The sequence below is a fragment of the Callorhinus ursinus genome, unplaced genomic scaffold, assembly GCF_003265705.2.
Source record: "Callorhinus ursinus isolate GAN/ISIS: 27379988/994484 unplaced genomic scaffold, GSC_fseal_2.0 scaffold6, whole genome shotgun sequence".
NCBI classification, from domain to species: Eukaryota; Metazoa; Chordata; class Mammalia; order Carnivora; family Otariidae; genus Callorhinus; species Callorhinus ursinus.
The window spans coordinates 53,100,580-53,119,543 of NW_027397068.1; the positions used below are offsets into that span (position 1 = coordinate 53,100,580).

At 38.3% G+C, this 18,964-nt stretch overlaps 1 protein-coding gene and 1 non-coding gene across 8 annotated transcripts in view; both read right to left on the bottom strand.

Moving 5' to 3' along the window:
• Window positions 1-6,543: 6,543 nt before the first annotated feature.
• Window positions 6,544-18,964, bottom strand: part of IL22RA2 (interleukin 22 receptor subunit alpha 2) — a 31,828-nt gene continuing 19,407 nt past the window's right edge. For 4 of the 7 annotated variants that reach the window (XM_073893986.1, XM_025865934.2, XM_025865931.2 and 1 more), the window contains 2 exons: window positions 8,725-8,894; window positions 6,544-7,274 (listed from right to left, as the gene is read on the bottom strand). In XM_073893986.1, the coding sequence (XP_073750087.1) occupies window positions 7,125-7,274; window positions 8,725-8,894 (320 nt within the window). In that variant the 3' untranslated portion in view covers window positions 6,544-7,124. Of the gene's footprint in view, window positions 7,275-8,724; window positions 8,895-11,403; window positions 11,684-17,115; window positions 18,117-18,964 lie in introns of those variants that run through there. The other 3 variants (XR_012378596.1, XM_073893988.1, XM_073893989.1) reach the window with 3 other exon arrangements.
• LOC112819470 (U1 spliceosomal RNA) lies at window positions 9,392-9,555 on the bottom strand. Its single transcript, XR_003206864.1, has one exon. It is a non-coding gene; the product is annotated as a U1 spliceosomal RNA (small nuclear RNA).

Below are 18,964 nucleotides of genomic sequence, written 5' to 3' on the forward strand. Positions count from 1 at the left end.
CTGCATGGGAAAAACTATCAAATAAAGGAGATGCTCAGGCTTTTGTAGGTTAATTCTGTGTTGATAAAGTATTACTGATAAATGTGTTTCAGAGCATAAACAACTTTACAGGATAGATTGGAAGGTCCTGGAAATTTGTGAATGCCCTACTATTACAAGCCATTCTTACCTTCAGGGCATGTTCTACTGACTGAGCCAGCCAGGAGCCCCAGGCTTGGTGTTTTAAAATATTTTGGGGACCTTGAAAAGAGAGGAACTCACTCGCATCTATAGTAACTGCAGAAATCTGGTGGAGATGAATTTCTTGGGTTTAGTTTTCTAAACTTGGAATAGAACAATTGAAAAAACATCTTTGGAGAGATGGAAATTATTGAAAATACAATTTCTGCAGAAACACACTTCTTTAACACACACACACACACACACACACAAAGAAAATACAATTTCTGCAAAATTTTGAGATAGAAGTTAATCTTCTGGTCTTAGTCAATGCTTAAGTAGGTGCAGCTCTAGATTTGCTTATTATACCACAAGTTGGCTTCTATATGTTAAATAATAGTTTTTGTTGATTCTATATAAGTGTGTCAGGCTGAAATACAAGATTATGATGACAGCAATGAAGGAACCATTAATAAAGGATAAAAGGGATATTATCTTCATTTTTCTTCCTGTAGAGATATATGTGATTTTCAGAAGATAACCCTAAAGGTTATAGTTTCATTGACCTCAAGACATTAACCAGATTTGTGTCTAACATTCTTTCTTTCAATGACTATAAGTACTACTCTGTCTCCTGTAGTCCTTTGAATAAGCTTTACCATTCTTCTGGTACTCTCATTCATGAGTTAAATCTCTAATACACACTCATTTAAAGACACACACACACCACTGAAATATGACTAAATACCAACCAGTATGGCTAAAATTTAAAATATTAACAATACCAAATATTTACAAGGATATAGAACAACTCAAATTCTCTTGTATTGCTGGTGGGAATACAAATTAAAATAATTACTTTGAAAAAATGGGTTTGTTAGTATCCACTAAAACTAAACATACCTACACCTAATGACCTACTCCTGGATATATATCTATATATGCAACAGAAATCCATGCGTATGTCTACCAGAAACATACATAAGAAAATTTATAGAAACTTCGTTTGTGATAGTCCCAAACTAGAAGCAACTCTGTCCACGAATGGAATAGATAAATTGTGTTTTAAATATACAATGGAAATCTATGCATTAATTTAAAGAGATGAGCTATTGATACATGCTACAAAATGGATGGCTTTTACATAGCTAACATTAAATGAAAGCAGACACAGAATACTACATACTGTATGATTCTATTTATATGAAGTTCAAAAACAGAAACAGCTTGTCTCTGAGATAGAAATCAGGATGTAGGTACCCCCTGGGGAAACTAAGTGGGAGGGCTATGCAAAGAAGCCTTTGGCTTGTTGGAAATATCCTATATCTTGGTCTGAAATACATACAGAATACCTATGTAAGAATTACTGACCTATATCCTTAACACTTGTGTTCTTTTTGGCATATAAATTATAACTTAATTTTAATAGAAAGAAATAAATGTATTTTGGATAACCCACAGGCTCTGGAGGGTGGGAGTGGGGCAAGGAAGAGGACCTGATTTGGAGGCTGCACAGCCAGGAACAATGCCCAAGTTGTGTTTTAGACTGGCCCATTAAAACCTCCTGTGCTGCAGTGGGCACAGCAGGTGCAACTCACACCACTTAAAGCTCAAACACTAGCCATCAGGTGCTGCCACCAAAACCACAGCCACGGCTGTCTCTGTGCCACTCTCTCAACCACTCTGGCCAGCATGGATTCTGTACCAGACTGCTCATCTGAAACCCGTTTTGGGATTCAAAGCCTGGGGCCAGGCTGTCAGATTGGCAGAGCCTCAGTACTTGCCTCTTAGCTGCAAGGGAAATGTGGAGAGAAAGCACCTGCTACTATTTCATAAACGGGGGGGGGGGGGGGGGGGATTCCTCAAACATAAGACAGTAGTTCCAATATGAAGCATCCTGAAAGAATAACCAAAGTCTGTGCAGGTGACGTAATTCAATTAGTCAACAAACACTTCAAGTGTGCCTCTGTTGTCCTAGCTATTGTGCTAGCAAAGGAAATCCTTAGGCTGCTTTCCTATTAGATTATTTTTCCTCCCTTTTTAGTGGGAGAGGAAAGGAATTCGCACCCATTCAGGGTGAAGGTGTTGAGAGATTAAGTTCAGATCCTAGTAGTAGATTTTTTCCTTCCAGAACAACATGAGCTCACTTTTCTTTTTATAGGTTTATGAAAAGAGAATGATCTCAACTACATTTTCCTTAAAAGAATGAGATTTATTACTTTTAATAATGAAGCTGAACCACTGGAACACTATATATTGATGGCAGTGGGTCCCAGCTTGTGGAGGTCTTGGCAAACTGTCAGTGTCTTATCTCCATAGCTCCATTCTTGCTACTGTGGCAAAACTACCGATGCCTAGGATTGTGTCCTGGGGTACCATACAACATCAAAAATAAGAACAGAAATACACTTGTAAGCTGGAGTTCTGTTAAGGAGTTGACAATGTTTCCGGAAACATTCTTCTTTGCTAAAGTTATTTTGAGAAAACAAAAAAGAGCAGATTAATTTTAAACAACCCAAAATATTATTCTCTATGCAGATATGGAAGATAGAGGTGAAATCAGGTCTTGGCTGGAATTTAGACAGAGTTACAAAGCCCTGTTCTCAAACCAGTAGAGATGACATGGTAGGAGACTATAAAGGCAGCTGCTGTGTGTGTGTGTGTGTGTGTGTGTGTGTGTGTGTGTGTGTGAAAGAGAACAAGAGAGCTGTAAGCATTTGAAACAAGTATTGAAGACATTGTAGGTGTGGTTCATGGAATAGAGTCACTAGTACTGTGAGGGGCATATACTAGGACATCAACAAATATTTGTGGCCTGAAAGCTGACCCCATCTTTGATAAAGCCCTGACCAGAATAATACACAGTTGTAGGCCTTTCCTAAGCCCAAACTGCATTAATTTTATCCTCCATAGAAAGACACACTTTCTAGCAATGTTCCTCTCAGTATTTAAAGGTTATAGTAGACACAGAAAAAGTTTACTTTTGTTAATACAGCACACAGTTCATGCCCTACACAACTTGTTATTTTATTCTACTAGTCAAGGGTCTCTGGGTTGAAGGTGATAGAAATTTAGTGAAAATAAAGTAAGGGGTAAAAGTAAATTATTTGCTCACTCAAGTCAAAGTTCAACTGGATTTACTTGAATACCATCAGAAATCTCTCTCTCCATCTCTGCTCTGTTTTCCTTTGTGTTCACTTCAGTCACTAATGGGCTTCTCTCTCCAGTGGGAAAGTTGGCCCGTGGTGGCTCCACATTTAGCTGATCCTCAGAGTGCATGATCCCGGAGGAAAGAGCCGGCTTCTCTCCTCTGTTCTCAGTATTTGAGAAGAACCCTGATTGACCTCCCACTATGTGGAGGTGCTGTGCGTGTGGCGGGTAAGGAAACTCCCTTGATAAAGTGAAAAACAGGGGCAAAAAAGAAAAGCAGAGCTATGGGGGCTGTTATGTGGTAATCTTAGGGTCAGTGGATGACATGAGGGGTGACTGGGAAGAAAATATCAGCTCTGCAGTGATCTACCTAGGTGCTGTGCTGTCTCTTCTCACCATCTCCCACCTTTCTAGACCTTGAACAGGATTAAACAGACCCATCTCCAGGATCATCAGCTTTGGTATGATTTCAAGGGCAGGGAAAAGGGTCTTTCTGCCTAAAATATATATTTCTAGTTGCATAGTATATTTGGAATTAGTTTTACTCAAGGCAAAGTATATTGCTCCAGATTAATCTTTGATAGATAAAAAGCCCCAATGCAAATATCTGAAAGAACTGGCTCATGGTTGCCTTCTGTCACCAACAGGGGGGTCAGAAAGGATGAAAGCCTAGACAGGGGAAAGAATATCCAATGGGCCAGCCCCTGCCCACAGCAGGGAGGTAAGTAAAGACAGGCTAGCTATCGTTGAAGTACTGAAAGGGATTGAGGTCTTAGCTTTAAAAAAAAAAAAAATTGACATCTTTGGGGCGTCAGGGTCAAGGTCCCTCTCTCAGGATCACTCCTCTTCTGTAGAGATCAATTTGGTTGTTCACTCTGAGCAACACCAAGCACTGGGCTATGTAGTGAGTTTTATTATTGTTAAGACACAGAGGCCCACTTTCCTTTCTAGAGAATATGGTCCCAACCAGCATGATAAAATAAGGGAAAATCCACTGAAATAATAAAAAATGTTCTATTCTCCAAGTTCACTTACGTCTCTGGGTAAATGGCATATAATTAAAGGGAATCATACAGTTTGGTGTAAGAATTTCTATGGTTATAATTTTAAAAGCCTTGTCTAGAGTTATTTTGTTTCAGCTTTTCAACTCATCAGGTTGTTTTGTTGCTACTGTTGTTGGTTTTGGTTTTTGGTTTTTCTGGATTTGTTTTTTGCCTTGAAAACTTTGGGTGTTCTGTTATAAAATAAATTTCTGAATTTCTGAATGTCTTCTTGAAAATCAAGATACCATAGAAATTATTGATACTAGCCTTCAAGGCAACTTGGAGATTGCCAACTAGGGAATGTTTGCTAATAACTATATAGACTTAAGAGATCTTTCCAGTGAATACATACCTTCCAACCATCCAGGACAAACAGGTATTACTGATGCTGCTCTATTTGTCCCTGAAAGCAGATGGCTACCCACCAGCTGCCCAGCTGTCCCATCGGATCTTCCTGCCCCCATTGCTTTCTTGTCTTAAAAGTCAATACTTGCCCTTCAGTATACCAACTGACATTAAAGAAAAAAAAAAGTCCCAAAGTTCAACAGAGTGAAACTGACATTTAAAAAAGGGAATTTTAGGGGTCCTGGGTGGCTCAGTCAGTTAAGCATCCAACTCTTGGTTGCAGCTCAGGTCATGATCTCATGGGTTATGGGATCGAGCCCCAAATCGGGCTAGCCACTCAATCAGGAGTGTGCTTGAAGATTCTCTCCCTCTGTCCCTCCCCCACTCACACTCTCTCTTTCTCTCAAATATATAATCTTTTTTTTTTAAGATTTTATTTATTTATTTGACAGAGAGAGAAAGACAGTGAGAGAGGGAACACAAGCAGGGGGAGTGGGAGAGGGAGAAGAAGGCTTCCCGCAGAGCAGGGAGCCCAATGCGGGGCTCGATCCCAGGACCCCGGGATAATGACCTGAGCCAAAGGTAGATGCTTAACGACTGAGCCACCCAGGCGCCCCTATAATCTTTTTTTAAAAAAAGGAATTTTAACTAGCAAACTAAAGGGATATCTGTATGTACAAAATCCCAGAGAAATTTCTAGAGGGTCTGATAAAAGCGCTTAAGCTTTGAAGCAGATAGATATGGTCTCTGACCTTGTCAAATCACAACTTCTCAGAGGCTCACCTGTAAAATAAGTGACCATCTATTTCATGATAATCATGACTGCCTTGTGGGCAGATGTGAGGGTTAAAGATATAATTAATGTATGTGCAAATGCAAACTTGTATGGACTGGAGCCTGAACCTGCTGAGGGATGTGCTGGGAGAAATGACCATCCCTTCATCCATTTTTATGGTCAGTTTTTGGTATTGGGCTGAGATTGTCTCTAGATCTATGCTCAAATTCATTTTTTTCTGACCATATGGGAAAGCAATGAAACTAATTCTCTAGCTCTTGCTCTGTCTCTTACTCTCTCCCTCCATGCAATTCTGGGTAATTTTTAATCCATCTATTATTGTGTGTAATTGTATATAACCAGAAGCATTTACTATATTTTTATCACATTTTGGAGCAGTTTTCATGAGGAACTGTACAAATATTATCTGATATGTATCTCTTCACAAGAAAGACAACCTTAAACACATATACAAGACAAAGCCCAAAGTGGAGAAAGCAGTTTTTTTTTTTGTTTTTTTTTTTGCCTACACAGCCTTAGGCCACAGACCTTTGCTCAGGGGGCAGTGGAGCTGCTGAGAGGTCATTGATGGGTTTTCTTTGGCCCTATAATCTCTGTCCACTTCAGTCCCTCTCCCAAATAAGCCTACCACCCACTGTGTGCTTTCAGCTCCAAGCCAACTTCTCTACCTGGTCTCCAACCATCCCCCACATCCCCCAATCAAAATGTCATTCATAACATCCTTGTATATAGAGAATATGAAGGTGCCACCAGCAAGAGACCCTTTGCCCAGGAGGCTTGAATAGTAAGTATGGTATAAATTGGAATCAAAGCTTCTTTTTACTTTGTTGCTAAAAGATATTTACTTGATTTTGAGAATAAGGATAAATTATTTTATGGCAATATGAAAAAACAAACACAGAAAAGAAAACCTTATGTGAGTAAATGAGAGAAATGGTGTTGCATAGGATTCCTTTGGTATTTAGATGTTATTGTCAATATTAATCTAGATATTAGTCCAGAGATCATGAGTTTTTTTCCAATACTATTTTTATTTACATAGAATTTAAAAGAAAATATTAGTTCATTAAGTAGAAATATCTTATAATAGAAATGTATGAGACAGTATATTCATATGAAATAGGAAATGTATGGGAAAATATTCATTCAGGTAAAAGTTCCAGTTATGCAAAAATTGGCCTATCTATGTCAAGTTAACTGTCTCAATAGAGAGTGAAAAAGGATTGCTTCAGGATTGCTTCTGTCTGTAATGTTATCTTAAAAAAAATTAATCCAACAATAGTTTGTTAAATGCCTACTCTTACCTTGGCTCTCAAATGTTTATTTAGCTTAGAGCAAATGCAGATTGTTGTTGGGATGTTACATTGAGAAATAAAGTTCTGCATTTCAGAGAGCCCTTTATTCTCTGCCTCCTCTTTAAATTCCAATGTTTTGAGCAGTGTTGCTTAAGTTAGTTCACAAATACAACGTAAAGGAAGAAAGAATGGATAAACAAAGAGTTCCCCGAGGTGTAATGGTGAAGGCTGCATCAAGAAAATATAAACACAACTTTCAGTGAGATCCTTCAACCATGAGCCATCCCATTCTCAGAGAGTTTTCGATTTCCATGTTGTGGAGCACTCCATACTCCTTCAAGGAAGTTCCACACATCTCTCTTCACTTCTCTGACTTCTTCTGTCTAGCATGGGCTGGTACATTTCAGCCACCACACAGTAAACAGAGTGAGGTGCCAGAGCTCCAATTTCAACAACTCTGCCGGCTCCTTCATATACCTTTTGCTCCTATACATAAAGGGGAAAAATAAGATTGTAAATGGTTTTTGGTTAGTCACCAACTTGCCCTATTTGTGATAAAATTAATAAGTTCTCCATGGTCTCAGTAGTAGTTAGGTTATAGGCTTTCTTCCCAGACACATCCTCCTCCAGAGTCCTTATTCAGAGCCTGATAAATGGACAGGTCATGGCTACGTACATGCAACACGAGGGCTGCTGACTGGCTGACCCAGTGGCCAGAGTCTCTTGTCCAAGAATTTGGACTGTACAGTGAGGAGAATGGGGGAGACGTGGAGACCACTGGAGACACTGTACAACATGTGGCTAGAGAGATGAACTCACATCCTTTAAGAACTGCTTCTCCATTTGTCCTTCCCAGTCACTTCAAAGCCTGGCAGCACTATCTTTCCTGCATCTGCCTATCCCTAAGATCACTTGTTACCTCCTAATAAAACTCCCCTCTCCCTCCCCTTTTCTATGTGAACAAGTTTAAACAGGTTTCTGTTCCTTAGAACCAAAGGAACCCTGCCTTAGATGGACACTGAAAAGGAACATTCAATTAAGCATCATACAAGATAAAGGCACTGATGGTGGATTAAAATATTATAGCAAAATTGGCATAAAGACATAATGCTGTGACCCAAAAGCCACTTAAAAAGTGTGCCCAAATGTTCATAGCAGCAATGTCCCCAAGAGCCAAACTGTGGAAAGAGCCAAGATGTCCTTCAACAGATGATTGGATAAAGAAGATGTGGTCCATATATACAATGGAATACTACTCAGTCATCAGAAAGGATGAATACCTACCATTTGCATCGACATGGATGGAACTGGAGGGGATTATGCTAAGTGAAATAAGTCAAGCAGAGAAAGACAATTATTATATGGTTTCTCTCATATGTGGAACATAAGGAATAGCTCGGAGGACCACAGGGGAAGGGAGGGAAAACTGAATGAGAAGAAATCAGAGAGGGAGACAAATCATGAGAGACTCTGGACTCCGGGAAGCAAACTGAGGGTTACAGAAGGGAGGGGGGTGGGGGGATGGGGTAACCAGGTGACGGGTATTAAGGAGGGCACGTGTTGTGATGAGCACTGGGTGTTATACGCAACTAATGAATCGTTGAACACTAAAAAGAAAAGAAAAGTTTGTGTAAAATCCATAAAAATGAGTATGGAATTAAATATCATTCACACCAATCTTTAGATATGCAAGCAAGATTAAGTGGACACCAGCTGAACAAAGGCAGAAACACAGATACACATACACGAGAGTTGTAATGGTGATGCCAACTGCTAATTGTTTATCAATGAGGGTGGAAGTGAGAAGGAATTTAAAAAAAGGTTAAGAAAAGTAAGAGGGGATTGAGTGGCAAAAGAGAGGACATACTTTAGAGCTAAAATGTTACTTAAGTGAACAAAAGAAAAATACCAAACTTACCTATTCACCTGAACTTACCTTTTCCAGTGAATTATTAATTATAAAGACTCGGTATACTAGCTCATAGTAATTTTCTACTGATACACTTTTTCCTTTTTTGTCCCTATATGGTAAATTTGGAGCATGGAGAATCACCAACAAAGATCCATTAACTTGGGTTATATTCATGACGGGAGGATCTATTTTTGCTGGAGAAAGAATAGGAAAATTTGACAAATCATTCAAAAAATATAATATTTCACATGAACACACTCTAGATAACAACAAGTCAAGATTAAAATCAGAGATCTGGCGAAATCATTATAAAGAGACACTGTTGACACCTAAAATATGAATGTCTGAGAAGTTTCTTTAAAGATAATTTTTTCTTTGCAAAGACTGATACCTTTATCAGATGAGCTCTATTTGGGTCTTTTTCAATCTATTTGGTCCTTAAAAATAATATTTTGAACTTTGATTATGCTTTTATTTCCTCTGTTATGTCTTTATTTACTTTGCTATCTGCTTCCACTATTATAAATACTTGAAAGGCTAGTCCGGTAGATGACTGTTTGTTCCAAACTTGCTTATACTGATCTGTTCCCTTGTGTTTTTATTGTGAGCACATGTCTAAAGTTGATACTTTCTTTTTTGTTACTTTTGTTTGAATTTTTTTAATTTAATTTTTAATTTTTTTTTTTTAAATCAGAGGAAAGTGTGAACACAGTTCTCTACCAGCAGAAACTGTGCAGCCGAATTTCCTGTGCTTGGGGAAATTGCAGGGGTCAGAATGACCTGAGTGCAATGGATGAGCCTCACCCTGAGAGAACCACCTTCATGATCATGCTATCTCTCCCACCAGGTAAGTATGAATTTTTAAATTTTAAATAAACTTTTATTGACCTGTAAGTTAGATATTGACAGATAAAATAAATCATAAATAAATAAATCATATGGCTCAACAAATCTTCACAAATAAACTCTTGAATAGCTATTATCCAGATTAAAAACAGAACATTATTAGCACCCCAGAAACTTCCTTCATTTTCTCTCCCATTACTTAGCCCCAGAAGATAATCACAATTGTCCTCACTTCTATCATCATATACATTAGTTTTTTTTTTTTTTTAAGATTTTATTCATTTGTTGAGAGAGAGAGAGAAAGCATGTGCACCTGAGCAGGGGAGGGGCAGAGAGAAAGAGAGAATCTCAAGCAGACTCCATGCTGAGTGTGGAGCCCAATGTGGGGCTTGATCCCATGGCCCCAAGATCATGACCTGAGCCAAAATCAAGAGTTGGATGCTTAACCGACTGAGGCACGCAGGCATCCCCATATATTTAAGTGTTTGAAATCATACAATATACACTTTTTTTGTGTGTCTGGCTTCTTTCACTATTCATATATATATATATATATATATATGAATAGTGAATATGTATATATATATGTGAATATGTATATATATATATGAATATATATATATATATGGGCTGAATTGTATCCCCTGAGAATTCATAGGATGAAGCTCTAATCCCTAGTACCACAGAATATGACTATATTTGGAGAGAGAGGCCCTTTAAAGAGGTAATTAAGGTAAAATAAAGTCATACTGACTTCATGAGTGATATGGGTGGGCCCTAATCCAATATGACTGGTGTCCTTCTAAGAAGACATCGACATGCATGAGCACAGAGAGATGACTGTGTGAGGACACAGGGAGAAAGCCAAGGAGAGAGGCCTTGGAAGAAACCAAACCTGCCGGCACTTTGGCCTTAGCCTTCTAGACTCAGAACTGTGGGAAAGTAAATTTCTCTTGTTTAAGCAAGTGATCTGTGGTATTCCGTGGCAGCCCTAGCAAATATGTATATATATATATATATTTGCCTATTTGTATATATATGTATATATTCATCCATGTTGTTGCATGTATCAAGAGTTTGTTCTTTTGATTGCTATGTAGTATTTAATTGTATGAATATCACAATTTATTCACAGGTTTAGGTTATTGTATATAGATTTAGCTTTTATAGATATTTCCATGTTTCAGTGGACACACCAATTTATATTCCCTTAAGTGGTATATGAAAGTTCCTATTTTTCACATTGTAACACTTGACATTATTATTTTTACAAATTTTAATTTTGGCCATTCTGGTAAGTTTATAGTACCAATTCATTGTGTTTCTGAGTTACGTTTTCCTGAGGACTAATGGAATTTCATGTGTCTATTAGCCATTTATTATTTATTAGCCTCTTTTGCAAAGAGCTGTTCAAGTCTTTTGCTCACTTTTTAATTGGTTGTCTGGTCTTCTTATTAATTTGTAAGAGTTTGCTGTACATTCTGAACATAGTCCTTTATCAAGGACATTGTAAATATCTTCTGTGACTTGCATTTTCATCATTTTAATAGTATATTTTGGTAAATAGAAATTCTTAATTTTAGTGTAGCCCGATTTATCAGTTATTTCCTTCAGCATTAGTACTTTTGGGGATCTGCCTATCCCAAAGTTAGGAAAAATATTCTCCCATGTTATCTTATGGAATGGTAGTCAGCAAACATTTTCTGTAAAGGGCCCGATAATAACTACTTCAGGCTTTTGGGCGGTACGTGAGTCTTCTGTAACTACTCCACTTTGCCATTTCTTGCAGTAGGAAAGCAATTACAAGCAAAATGTAAATGAATGGGTGTGATTATGTTACAATAGAATTTTACTTACAAAAATAGAAGCAGGCACTTTGGCCGACAAGATACAACTGCTGAGTTTTATTGTTTTCAGCCAGCCAGACCTGATTTTATAAATGGGTGATGTAGGGGAACATGATTTATTGTTTTATTTAGTCTCATTTAGACCATAGTGACTCCACTGAACTACACAGTGGACACAAATCAAATGACCCTAGATGTGTTGCAATTCTTCTGAACTCTGGTATTTGGTTTTGTGTCTGCAAGCTGTCCTGTGGCACCATCAACCTGGTTCAACCTCAAGTTGGTGTTTTCTGAAACACAAAAGTTGGATATATTTGAATCTCAAGCCTTTATGAATTTAGGAAACACCTGATTGCTAACAGAGTAAATACTGAGACTAGGCCCTCCTTTGTTTCCTCTTTCTTGGAAGGGTTTTTCCTAGTCTGCTCTTTTATTTATAGGAGGCCTCCAAGTGTCCAAGATTTTGTGAGGGTACTAGTTTTAACTCCCCACCTTGTGTGGGCTACAACCTAGTCTTCTGCCCCAGGAATGGCTGTTACCACTCAGGGTCTAGTTACCAAGGTGGGAAAATGCCCACAGGATAATGAGTCTTCACTTTGTTTATCCTCTGGTTTCCCTTCTGGTTTCCAGCTACTTTGTTTTGGACCCTGGAGATTTCCTTTCTTTCATGTTCCTCTGTAGAGTTAAAAGAATGTGTAATGTTTTATCCAGACTTTGTGAGCATTTTAGAAGAAGACAGTTTCTACCCTTGCAACTTCCAACCCACGCCATTTAATCTGAAACCAAAAGTTGTTAATGCACTTTTCAAATGTGAGAAATTTTGCATAATTGCTTGGTGAAGGATTTCCCCTTTGTTTACACTTTAAGTTTCTGAGGTAGTTGGTATTTAATCCTCTTTGTGATTTCCATGTTCCAAATTCTAGTGACCACAGACCCCTTGTGTATCCCTTGCAAGATGAGAAGAATGAGTTATTTCTTAGTTTTATAGGCTAGTTTGATGTATGTTTAATATTCTCCTAGATAAAAAACATATTTCTAACATTCTTATCACATATCTAGCACCAAAAAAACCAAAACCAAAAAATCCAGTCCTTTTTTAATAATGTGACTCAGAGTTTAGACTTATTTCAATTGGTAGACATTAGTTAAGGATGAATAGTGGCAAGATTAAATACTACTATGTATTTTTTTTCACTTTTTAAAATTTATGTGTAAGCTGACCAATCCTTGCGCCTTCTGGCCCAAGTTATTATTACTGAAGAATTTCCTTTTAATCATATGCATGCAGAACCTATCCTTCGAATGTATACCTTCATTATCTTAGATTTGGTTGCTTAATGTGATACTTAATCTTAAATACAGGTGAAATATATATTTCAAGCATTGGCCTAGAATACCAGTGAGCCTGGCTGCAGACATCACAGGAGCTCCTGGTGTGTGATCTAAGATGCTGAGCTTTGTAACCAAGTGACCATTCTTGACCTATGCACTGAATCGTGATTGTGTTACAGTGGACAGTTTAGGATTACTTGACCTCACAAGTCCATTTTACTCAACTGCTCTCTCCTTGAAATATTCTCTTCCCAGACCATTCACAAATATACCAGTCCGCTGGGTTCCTCCTACCTTGTTGGCTATTTCTTCTCAGTCTCCTTTTGAGATATGTCTTCCCTACTCAGGCATCTTTTGTTGAGATTCTTTCAATACCTGGCCTTACTCAACAGTCCTTCTCAATACTTCTTCCTGCTTCAGCAGTCCTATCAATGCCCATTGTACTATATGCAAATGTGTGTCTAATAGAGTTCTCGATCTGCATAGATATTTCCCTTGGATATCTGAAAAGCATATTAAACTCAACATATTCAAAACTGACTTATGATCTCCAATACTCTGTACCCCATCAAATTGGTCTTTTTCCATCAAACCTCATAAAAAAAATCTCAGTGATTCATCCAATTATGCAAGCTGGAAGCTTAGAGGTCATCTTTGACATGTCCTTCTTCCTTATTTCTATATACAACCCATCACCATGCCCTGCCAATTTTTCCTACCAAATGTCTCTTCAATGATAAATTTTTTATAGTCCTTTCCATTTCCTAATTCAAGCCAAATCCTGACTCTTACAGACTATTACAAGAACTCACTAACTCGCGGGGGAGGTGCAAGATGGCAGAGGAGTAGGAGACCTAAGTTTCTTCTGGTCCCAGGAATTCAGGTAGATAGTTATCAAACCATTCAGAACACCTACAAACTCAACAGGAGGTCGAAGAAAATAATAGCAGCAACTCTCTGAACAGAAAAGCAACCATTTCTGGAAGGTCTCTTCTGATTTCTTTAGTGTATATTTTTCTGGGGTCGTTGTTATCCTGTTAGCATTTTATTCTCTCATTCATCTATTCTCCTCTGGACAAAATGACAAGATGGAAAACTCACCTCAAAAAAAAAAGAACAAGAGGCAGTACCGACTGCCAGGGACCTAAATCAATACAAACATTAATGAGGTGCAATAAAAAATGGAGGCTCTAACTGCTAGGATAAATGGGGCAGAAGAGAGAATTAGTGATATAGAAGACCAAATGATGGAGAATAAAGAAGCTGAGAAAAAGAGAGAGGAACAACTACTGGATCACGAGGGGAGAATTCGAGATATAAGTGATACCATAAAGCAAAACATTAGAATAACTGGGATCCCAGAAGAAGAAGAAAGAAAGAGAGGGGCAGAAGGTATATTGGAGCAAATTATAGCAGAGAACTTCCTTAATTTGGGGAAGGAAACAGGCATCAAAATCCAGGAGATACAGAGAACCCCCCTCAAAATCAATAAAAATAGGTCAACACCCCAACATCTAATGGTAAAACTCACAAGTTTTAGAGACAAAGAGAAAATCCTGAAAGCAGCTTGGGACAAGAGGTCTGTAACCTACAACGGTAGAAGCATTAGATTGGCAACAGACCTATCCACAGAGACCTGGCAGGCCAGAAAGGACTGGCATGATATATTCAGGGCACTAAACGAGAAGAGTATGCAGCCAAGAATACTATATCCAGCTAGGCTGTCATTGAAAATAGAAGGAGAGATAAAAAGCTTCCAGGACAAACAAAAACTAAAAGAATTTGCAATCAACAAACCAGCCCTACAAGAAATATTTAAAGGGGTCCTCTAAGCAAAGAGAGAGCCTAAAAGTAACATAGACAAGAAAGGAATAGAGACAATATACAGTAACAGTCATCTTACAGGCAACAGAATGGCACTAAATTCATATCTTTCAATAGTTACCCTGAATGTCAATGGGCTAAATACCCCAATCAAAAGACACAGGGTATCAGACTGGATAAAAAAACAAGACCCATTGATATGCTGTCTGCAAGAAACTCATTTTAGACGCGAAGACACCTCCAGAGTGAAAGTGAGGGGGTGGAAAACCATTTACCATGCTAATGGACATCAAAAGAAAGCTGGGGTGGCAATCCTTATACCAGACAAATTAGATTTTAAACCAAAGACTATAATAAGAGATGAGGAAGGACATTATATCATACTTAAAGGGTCTATCCAATAAGAAGACCTAACAACTGTAAATATCTATGCCCCAACATCAAGCAGACAACTATATAAGCCAATTAATTACAAAATCAAAGAAACACACTGACAATAATACAATAATACTAGGGGACTTTAACACCCCCCTCACTGAAATGGACAGATCATCTAAGCAAAAGATCAACAAGGAAATAAAGGTCCAGACACACTGGACCAGATGGACTTCACAGATAGAGTCAGAACATTCCATCCCAACGCAACAGAATACACATTCTTCTCTAGTGCACATGGAACATTCTCCAGAATAGATCACATCCTGGATCACAAATCAGGTCTCAAGTGGTACCAAAAGATTGGGATCATTCCCTGCATATTTTAGACCACAGTGCTTTGAAACTAGAACTCAATCACAAGAGGAAAGTCAGAAAGAACTCAAGTACATGGAGGCTAAAGAGCATCCTACTAAAGAATGAATGGGTCAGCCAGGAAATTAAAGAAGAATTAAAAAAATTCATGGAAACAAATGAAAATTAAAACACAACTGTTCAAAATCTTTGGGATGCAGACCACCTCTTAGGTGGTCCTAAGAGGAAAGCATATAGCAATACAAGCCTTTCTCAAGAAACAAGAAAGATCTCAAATACACAACCTAACCCTACACCTAGAGGAGCTGGAGAAAGAACAGCAAATAAAGCCTAAACCCAGCAGGAGAAGAGAAATAATAAAGATCAGAGCAGAAATCAATGAAACAGAAACCAAAAGAACAGTAGAACAGATCAATGAAACTAGGAGCTTGTTCTTTGAAAGAATTAATAAGATTATAAACCCCTGGCCAGACTTATCAAAAAGAAAAGAGGAAGAACCCAAATAAGTAAAATCATGAATGAAAGAGGAGAGATCACAACCAATACCAAAGAAATACAAACAATTATAAGAACATACTATGAGCAACTCTTTGCCAGCAAATTAGAAAATCTGGAAGAAATGGATGCATTCCTAGAGATGTATAAACTACCAAAACTGAACCAGGAAGAAATAGAAAACCTGAACAGACCCATAACCACTAAGGAAATTGAAGCAGTAATTAAAAATCTCTCAACAAACAAGAGCCCAGGGCTCTTGTGAAATATTGTGAAAATGCCTATGCTATCTAGAGCAATTCCCAGGGGAATTCTACCAAACAATCAAAGAAGAATTAATACCTATTCTTCTGAAACTGTTCCAAAAAATAGAAATGGAAGGAAGCCTTCCAAACTCATTTTTTGAGGCCAGCATTACCTTGATCCCAAAACCAAAGACTCCATCAAAAAGGAGAACTACAGACCAATATCCCTGATGAACATGGATGCCAAGATTGGAACTAGAGGGTATTACGCTAAGTGAAATAAGTCAATCAGAGAAAGATAAGTATCATATAATCTCACTGATATGAAGATTTTGAGAAACAAGAGAGAGGATCATAGGGGAAGGGAGGGAAAAATGAAATAAGACAAAACCAGAGAGGGAGACAAACTGTAAGAGACTCTTAATCTCAGGAGACAAACTGAGAGTTGCTGGAGTGGAGGGGGGTGGGAGGGATGGGGTGGCTGGGTGATGGACATTGGGGAGGGTATGTACTATGGTGAGCGCTGTGAATTGTGAGACTGATGAATCACAGACCTGTACCCCTGAAACAAATAATACATTATATGTTAATAAAGAAAAAAAAAACAAAAGAAAAGAACTCACTAACTCACTTACCTGTATCCAATCTCTTCTTTTTCTGATCTGTACTTCTGAATATAGCCAAAGTGATCTTTTCAACACACAAATCTGATCATGTCATCCCTGATTAAAATTACTTTATATTTTTCCAGGGGCACCTGGGTGGTTCAGTCGGACTCTTGATTTCAGCTCACATCATGGTCTCCGGGTGGTGAGATACAGCTCCATGTCAGTCTCCATGCTCAGTGGGGAGTCTGCTTGAGATTCTCTCCCTTGGCCCCTACCCCCCCATGAGCTCTCTCTCTAATATAAATAAATAAATCTTAAAAAAATTACTTTATAGGGCGCCTGGGTGGCTCAGTTGGTTAAGTGACTGCCTTCGGCTCAGGTCATGATCCTGGAGTCCCAGGATCGAGTCCCGCATCGGGCTTCCTGCTCAGCAGGGAGTCTGCTTCTCCCTCTGACCCTCCCCCCTCTCATGTGCTCTCTCTCTCTCTCTCTCTCATTCTCTCTCTCAAAAAATAAATAAAATCTAAAAAAAAATTACTTTATATTTTTCTGGAAGAAGTCATAACTCCTTAATAGAAAATTTTCATTCCTAGTCTATCTCTCCAGTGGTCCCCTCTTATTTCACATTCCTCCTGCCTGCTCTTCTTCACCATGCATCTATCTTTCAGTCTCTTGTCCTTGACCTGCTTCATCCTGCCAGAGGGACTTGCCAATGCTATTCCCTTTGCCTGGAAATCCTCCAACATTTTTTATCTAGTTAACCTCCATTCATCTTTAGATGTCAGCTCAAGTGTCATTTCCCCAGAGATGCTTTTCCTGACATCCCTGATCAGGTCCCTCCTTGACTAGGCTCTGATAGCACTGTGGATCTCTTTTGTACCACCTGCCATTGGTATCATGTTATGTTTGTTTGTATTACTATTTTATTAAAGTCTGTCTTCTCCATTAAACAGAAATCTCTGTGAAGAAAGAAACTTCTTTATCTGCTGTGCTTCCTATTTTCTCCCCAGGACCTAGTATAATGTCCAGAACATAGTAAGTGCTTCATAAATACTTGCAGAATGAATGGAGCCAAGGTGATTATTTAATCTGAATTTAAGTCACTCCATTAGAAAATCAGGCCTACTCCAAAACTCCACAGCTATTTTTAATTCAAGAAAATATGGTTTTAAAAAATACTGAAATCATACTGAGCCTCAAATGCTGCTTTAACTTTAGAAGTTTTTTGGGTTTTTTTTTTTGTTATTGTTGTTGTTGTTGTTGTTTTTTTAATGTTGCTTTGTCCCTCGATAGATACCAGGAGCCAGAATCCCTTAACCTAAAACCACACCCCAATGTTCAGAAACAGGTCTCAGATGAGTCAATGCAGCCAGTTGATTCATTAGGCCTGTCACAGACTCTAGGAACATGCTGTTCTAATAGCCTAGCAACGTGTTTTTCAAAACATTATTTTCAGAAATCCTCAGGACCTGTGGCAGGAGAAGCAAAGTTCAAGGTAAGGAAACAGGCAAGTGAGCAGGGTTCTCATCATCTCTTCAACAAGAGTATCTCCAGTTTTGACTATGTTACACACTGCTTTTTTTCTCTCCTTAAGAGGTCCTGGCAGAAGGCTTTTTTAGTTTTGGGGTTTTTTTTTCCTTCATGGGATAGTCATACAGAGAGAACACAAACTCTTCTTAATGCAACACTATCTAAATTAAAATATAATTGAGTTGAAGCTCATCTTGGCCAATGTCTCTGGCTAATCGTATCAACTAACCTAATGGATCATACTCAAGAAAGCTTTGTTTGAGGAACAAATTTGAACTTTACCCCTTTTCTAGACTTGAATATAGTAATTAAACTCCCTCTTTGCTGTCTACCAGCTTAGTCATACAGTTTCCTTTTCCTCAACCAGAGAATTGGTGGTAGAATGTATTGGGCTTGAATCTCGAGTTATTCCAAGAAATACTGTGCTGGATGCCATTGATAGTTTGCTCAATTCCCATTCCACTCTTCTACTAGTTGAACACTTGCAAAACTAAAGATGCCTTATTCTAAATTCCAATGCATCTAGCATTCTGGACATGATCTAATTAGTTTGTGTTTAATTGGACATTGCACTAGTTAGATCACTAGGGTGAGATTTGGAAGGCAAGTGAAGTAATAATGCTACCTGTTTTATGATAAATCTTCTTTCATCCTTCCCTAGAGGATAACTGTGAACTGGAGAAAGGTAAGTACAGACTCTGGCCAGTAATGGGACCCTGATTCTGAGTTGATGATAATCTCTGTGGACTCAGAATGCCTCATATAGTGCATTCTTATAGTGGTCAGG